Consider the following 6,860-nt stretch of genomic DNA (forward strand, 5'->3'; position numbering starts at 1 on the left):
CCTGCCTGTCCCCTGTCCTGTCTATCTCCTGCCTGCTTGTCCCCTGCCTGCACACCAGTGCTTCTCTATTCTCTCCTGAGACCAAGATCAACATCCAGGGTGTTCTGCAGAGTGTGGTCCTTCTGCTGTCCCAGGGCAGTGCACAAGAAGTGGCGTGTTTGCAGGCTGGGGGGAGGGAGGCTGCTAGAGCCAAGCCTGTGTTAGGCAAGCACCCAAGGGCTTAGCTGTAAGCCACTGCAGCTAAAGCTTGGTGGATCCTTAGGGTCACTGCTATAGGTTCGGTGCTGTACCTGCACCTTTTACAATGGCACGTGTGCTGCCGCAATAATTATGTCTAGAGAAGTCCCCTGTTCCCTCCCAGCTTTCCTTTCTCCAGCTTGGGTGCATCCCCCAAGTCTGGCCTAGACCCACCCGCAGCTCCTACCCCTGGTTCCCTGAGTGAGGCCTACCTGATGCGAAACTCCTCCACTTTCTCTAGCACCTGAAGCAGGTTGGCCTCCAGCTGTCCCCGCTCCTGGCTCACTTTGCGCAGCTCCTCCTGCAGCCGGCTCTGGAATGTCTCATAGTGGTGGCTGAGGTCAAAGGTAGCTGAGCCCTGGCCCTGGAGGAAGCTCCAACGGGTCTCCAGCAGCTGGTTGCGTTGCTCCAGAGCTTGCACCTGCAAGAGCAGGAGGGCACTGAGTAGGTCATCAGGCGCCACACTGGGTTCCCTGGGCAGGCTAGGGGCCCCCAAAGCGGGGCTTCCCGTCTCAGGGCAGTTCATCTGCACACAGTCCCTGACACTCGCTCCACTCTGTGTGCTAAGACACCTCCAGCTCTTGGCTGTTGAGTGGAAGATGCTGAGATAAGATGGGTTGGAGGTGGGGCCAAGAAGCCTTCCTAGCCTGGGCTGGGCCTCAATGAGGGAGGGGAGCCTGTCACAGTCTGGGTCTGGGAGAGCCCAGAAACAGGGGCTTGAGTGGTACCAGGATCCTACCTGCCTCTTCTCCATGGCGAGCCTGACCTCATCTGGCCTTGAAGCCCAGCAAGGTTGGCAAACACAGCAAGGTGGGCTTACTTGGTACTTTAGTGTTAACCCTTTGAACAGGCCCGATTTGCAGATTCTCCGAGCCTCAGTTTCCCCAGCTAGCGCCGCCTGCCTGAAAGGGCTGTGTGTGTGTGTGGGGGGGGGTGCAGACCATGGAAATGAGCTTGGGAGAATAGTAACTGCCAGCGTGGATGAGATGCCAGCTGTGCACCAGACTGGTTCCAAGTGCTTCCTGTTCCAACTCCTTTGAGGCAACACCCTGTGGAGTGGGTACTGCTATCAGCCCAGTCTCCAGAGGGGCCCCCAGCCCACTGTAAGAACTGCCTGAGGTCACAAACTCAGCATGCAGCAGAGCCAGGTCTGGCACCTGGGTTCTCATCTGTTTGTTTGGTTTGGGACAGGCTGGCTTTGAGCTCCTCATGTAGCTGCAGTGACCTTGATTTCTGATTCTCTTGCCTCCACCTCTCCGGTGCCAAGACCACAGCTCCTGATTTATGTGGATCTAGCCGGGCCTCTCTGCGTACTCTGCAAATGCTGCCCACTGAGCTGTGTTCCCAGTCCTGCACGGACATCATTAACCACTGTAATATGACCCTGTGGGCCTGGCACTGCCACTGCGGGGCTCAGGGCCCTTCTGAAGGGTGCTGTTCTTCCAGGCAGGGTCAGGATGGCCTTGAGGGTGGGGACAGGGAGGTCCCTGAGTCCTGTGGTTTTCCCCAAGCTCTGATCCCCCACCCCACCCCACCCCCATCTTGAACTGCTGCAGAGACACGCTCTGGACAGCAGCTAGGCCCCCAGAAGGCAGCTTCTGTTGCAGCCTTAGTTCCCACTGGAGTACACCCCAGTGAGATTAAGACTTCCTGGCTCTGTCCTACCTGGCCTGTCCTCTAGGGTGGGGTGGGGGGTAGGATAGGGGTGGGGTGTGCCTTCTTCCATTGAATGCATGCTCCAAGTTCCTGAAGGATGTCCCACCCCCACCCCAGCTCCTCATGTACCCTCCCTGTCGGCCTGGGAGCCCTAGGTGGCCACAGAGATGAGGGCTGGCTGTTCCTGGACGACAGGAAGCTGTTCTGGCCTTGAGGACGCGGCCTGAACCCAGTGCTGGTAGGCTGAGGACCACAGCCCAAAAGAACTGCAGCAAACCTTTGGCTCTTTTTGTTTCTGGTAGGGAGGAACACTGGGTAGAGGCCTGGACTGTTACACTGGTGAGCAGTCATTCCCCTGCCTCATGCCCATTGAGCTGGGAAGTTCTGTATGGCACTGCCTTAAACCTGTGCCACAAGGAAACAGGTTCAGTGGGACTGGAGGTCAGGAGGGTTCTGCCTCGCTTTGTGTATGCGTGAGGGAGTGTGTGTGGGGGAGTATGAGCTCACCCCACCTTCCCTCGGTTTTGACTAGCAGGAGTCCATGTTTACACTGAGGGTGCGGTGAGAGGGAGAGACATGAGGCTCCTACCTCCACCCATGAGCAAAACAGAAATCCTTCATACCAGGAAGTTCTTCCCTTAGTCTAACCTCTGTGCTCCATGCTTCAGCTCTCGTCTGTGGGGAGATGCTGGAAATTGGGAAGCTGGTACAGTTGGAGGGCATTGTGCTCTTGGGGTACTAAGGACAACCTTTGTCTCCCACTGGCCTTGGGGGAGTCTCTTCTGCCTGCTGGGCTCCTCCCTCTGGGAACAAAGGCCTAGAGAGGGTCAGCAATACCTGCTCTCTGGAGAAGCTTGTGCAGTCTCTAGCCTGCACCCTTGTCCCATGGGGGCACAGTGGCAGCTGGGGGGGGGTGAGGAGGCTCCCTCCGAGAGCAAGTTCCTGGTCTATGTGCTTCCTCACTCTATAGATAAGGAGATCGAGGCTGGAAGCTGCGTGGAGCCTGGTTGGGCTGACTGAGCTTACGGTAGGAGACGTGTTTCAGAGGCACCCTGGGGAGAGCCCAGCCACGAGTCTGCAGGAAGACATTGCCGGGGATCCCTGATGCCCTGGAAGCTGGTCTGTGTCTGAGGCTGGCAGGGCAGGTATGCCCCCGACCTTTGGAGCTGGATGGCTCCTGTCTCCAGGTGTCACCTCAGCTCTTGGTTTCCCAACATAGACAAGGCTTGGGCAGTCCTTCCTCAGCACCTGCTGCCTAGGCTGTCTGCATGTTAGAGCCCCCCATCCCCACCCCCTGCAGCCCCATGGATGGCACCGTGCCCCTCCCCCATCCTTCCCTTGTGGCCTTTAATCCTACTGCTGGCAGCAACACAGGAGATCCTGGAATCTGAGGCACAGAGAGGGTAAGCAACTTATGTAAGAAAACACAGCTCATAAGTGAAGGAAACTCCACGGCAGCATTAGGTCCCTTCACAGACTCTAGAGGGACCTTCCTTCCACACACTCTGGTTTCTCGGGGGGGGGGCAGTGGGCCCTGAAGTGGGAGGTCCGTGGGGTGCTCCTGAGTGGGGTACTCCTCCCTCCTCCCTTCTCAAAGAGCCTCAGCCTTGCTCTGGGCCTGAAGTCCATCTTCTGTACCTTCCCTCCTTGTGCTCTCTCTGAAGCCTGGGCTGCACCCCTGCCCTGCCCTGCAAGGGGGCTGCTCTGTAAGCCCCACCATTCTCCAGGCCCAGGGTGTTTGTGGTTGGAGGGGGATAATTAGGTCTGGGAGCTCCCTGCACCAGGCTTATTCACTCCACTTCTTAGTAAGTGACCAGAAAGTTTGCACAGTCTACGAGATGTATTTGTTCTAGCGACTTCTCAGAAATCACCCTGTTTGACTGACAGCTCACTACAGTTGTGCACTGAGGCCCAGAGAGGTTCAGCAATTCTTCCAAGCATATACAGCAAGCTTATACAACACGCATATACAGGTGGGCCTGAGATTTAAACTCAGTGAGAGAGTTCCAAAAGGGCTGGAATCCACAGATCCCTGCACCCTCATCTCAAGGCCAAATTTGAGAGTTGGGAGGCATTTTTGTGACCATTGCTAAAGAATTTCAAAGGCCTGAACCCAGGACCCCAACTGTGAGGGCTCCTTTTCTGGGTCCACACCCATGCCCCCACCCAAAGCCCACAGCAGTGGCACAGGGTGACATCAGCATTGGCATTTGTTCGAAGGAAAAAAGTCACCCATGGGAGCCAAATTACATAGCTCAGAGAAGCACTCCTTTTAAGGGATTAGCCAGGCTTGTCACGGAGGCATCTCTGCAGGGCCTACCTCCCAGGCCTTGGGTTCCCGCTGTGCAGTGGGGCTGTGGGAAGGGCTGCTTATCTCCTCTCCCAATCTGGGCACCTGAGGTGTCAGTGAGGAGACTGAAGTAGTCAGATGAGTCGGAGAGGAAGACACCATTCCTACCTCAGATTCAGAGCCAATATAAACCCTATTGCTTACTGGCTGTGTGACTGTGGGCAAGGCCTCTCTGGTCCTGTTGCCTCACCTGTACAGCTGGGGATACAACAGCTGTAGTGGTAATGTTTTGTCGACCTCAGCCCACTTGCTAAGTCCCTATGAGGTTCAGGCATCTGGGCCACGCATGACACTTTCTTCTCTCTTACCTCTCAGGACCCCCGGGATCCCCCAGATGGGCAAGTGTGTGCAGAGTCAGTAGCCAAGAGGCTGAGGAGGACTAGTTGGAGGCTGGACCTCTGCTTCCTCTTCTGGGCAATGGTCACAAAATGCCTTTCTTTTTAGTTGAGAGAATTTGAGATAGACCTGTGAAGTGCCCTGTGGTACCCGGTGCGCTAGCACATGGTACAGTCACTACAGTGGGGCACAGGACCAAGCCCGGCTAAGAGGCTTGCTCATAAGAGGTTTCCTGGAGTCACTGAGTAGGTACGGGGTTGGGAGCTAGACAGGACTTCCTGAAGCCCTGGACTAGCTGCAGGGAGTCGAGGAGGTGTAGGGACTGAGTTGCTAGGGGCCTGGTCCTCCCACCTAGGCAAGCACAGAAGAGCCCAGCTGTTGACTGCTGGCTGGACTCTGGCATAGTCTTCTGCATTCCTTTCTCCTGACAAGCCAAAGTCTCGTCTTTACGCATGTGGCTTCCATGGCAGACCCTACACGCCCCTTTGGACCTGCTAATAACAACAGCTCTGTGGATGAATGGGGAGGGCAAGCAGGGCAGCCTGGAGGGAGGTGCTTTGCGGCCAGAGGTTTGAGAGATGGGTTAGTAGGGCATGGTTAGCAGTATCCCCCAATTCACCTGCCTGAAAAGAGGCCAGCAGGCCTCACCTCTATAAGCCTCCCTGAGCAACACCCCCTTGACTACCACAGGGGTATACTGATTTCCCCAAGCCAGCTGGCACCCCTCAGAGTCCATCCTAGGGCTTCCGCCAGATGCCAGGATGTATCAGGATTTCCTATCCCATCTCTGCTGGGTAGGCCACACTGCATCCCCATTGGTTAGGAGCAGGGGAGGGGGTGGGGCTTGATGAGTGATGCTCTGGAAGCCACCAGCTAGGTCACCTGGAAAGACAGGTAGCCCTTCTGTTTTGGTGCCCTATCCCACTCAGCTCACCTTGCCAATCAAGGAGGCAAATTTATCATTGAGGACCTTCATCTCTTCCTTCTCTTGGTTCTTCTGCTGCTGGACAGCTGGGTCCACCTTGAGGTTCAGAGGCACCAACAGGCTGGAGTTCACAGTCACCTTGGGGATGATGCCAGCTGGCCTACAGCTTGTGAGGCTTCGAGAGCTGAAGCCAGGCCCAGGGAGCCCACGACTGCCCCATCCTGAGGTCCCAGGCTGGGGGTTGCCCGCGGGTGTCACCTCACAGCCGCTGAGGCTGCTGAAGCCGACGACGCAGGAGCGGTAGGCCATGGTGGCCACCCTGGGCCTGGGAGCCTGAGGCTCACCAGGGAGTGAGGGAGCTTTGGAGTGGTGGCAGCTGCCTCCTGTCACAGCCAGGGCCGGCTGGGGACTGAGGCACAAACACCTGTTGCACGGTGTTCATTAGCTGTGGGTGGGCGTGGCTCTTCCAAGCTAGACCAACCTGTTAGTTAGATGATGTGGCTCCTGCCCCTCCCCCACACCATAGGTTTCTGCCTACCCTACAGGGGATCTGCTTTGTTGAAGGGGCTTGTCACCGTCCCTTACAAGAAGGTCCTGACCGTGGAGGGGCCCGAAGCTGGCTGGCTGGGTGGGGCAGGGTGGTCAGTGCCAAGAAGGTAAAGTCTCACAGCACAAAGCAGGGAAGAAAGACAGGCAGCCAGCCGCAGGTCACCGCATACCTGAAGGCTGACGTATCTGGGCTCGCATACTTCTGGAAAAGATGAGGCAAGTGTAGCCCTGAGCTCTGAGGGTACGATGACTGCCCTGGGCACTGTGCCAGGCTGACACTGGAAAACAGCCCCTCTATTATTTATTTTCCATCTGTCAGAGTGCCCCCTACTCACTTCTGCCTTCCTCCCTGTGTTCGCTCCCTTATTGAGGACCAACTGTATACATCCCACCAACTCAAGGGCTGCAGGACACACACAGTCAAGCCAAGAGCTCTTGGCTTTGGAACCATGACATTGAGTTGTAGAGTCAGCTTAACTCAAGGCTGACGGAACCTCATCGCTGCGACTTGACTTTACTCTCATCTGAGAAATGGGCTGAAAGTGTTAGTCACAAGTCTAGAAAAGAGGACCTACTCCAAGTAGCTCCCTGGGTTCAGAGTCCCCTGAGGGTCTGAAATGGTTTTTAATTGGATGTGGTTCTGCCTCCAGGGCGTCAAGAACCTTTCCCTGCCATCTCCCTCCCCTTTCTCCCCCTCCCTCTTTGCTAACCATGCACACATCCTCTGCCTTCTTTATGGAAAGTCTGGTGCAAAAACAAGACAGCAAGGGGTACGAGGATGCTCAAGGAGCTACAGAGGCCGGGCGA

At 56.3% G+C, this 6,860-nt stretch overlaps 1 protein-coding gene across 1 annotated transcript in view; it reads right to left on the reverse strand.

Annotated features, from left to right (window-relative positions):
• Window positions 1-5,920, reverse strand: part of Krt80 (keratin 80) — a 20,961-nt gene extending 15,041 nt beyond the window's left edge. Inside the window, exons 1-2 of the mRNA XM_050122470.1 lie at window positions 5,514-5,920; window positions 450-658 (exon numbers count right to left, since the gene is read on the reverse strand). Coding sequence (XP_049978427.1) covers window positions 450-658; window positions 5,514-5,813 — 509 coding nt within the window. The 5' untranslated portion in view covers window positions 5,814-5,920. The remainder of the gene's footprint in view (window positions 1-449; window positions 659-5,513) is intronic.
• Window positions 5,921-6,860: the final 940 nt, after the last annotated feature.

This window comes from Alexandromys fortis, unplaced genomic scaffold (genome assembly GCF_014885135.2).
Source record: "Alexandromys fortis isolate MF-2015 unplaced genomic scaffold, M_Fortis_MF-2015_v1.1 scaffold_216, whole genome shotgun sequence".
Classification (NCBI taxonomy): Eukaryota; Metazoa; Chordata; class Mammalia; order Rodentia; family Cricetidae; genus Alexandromys; species Alexandromys fortis.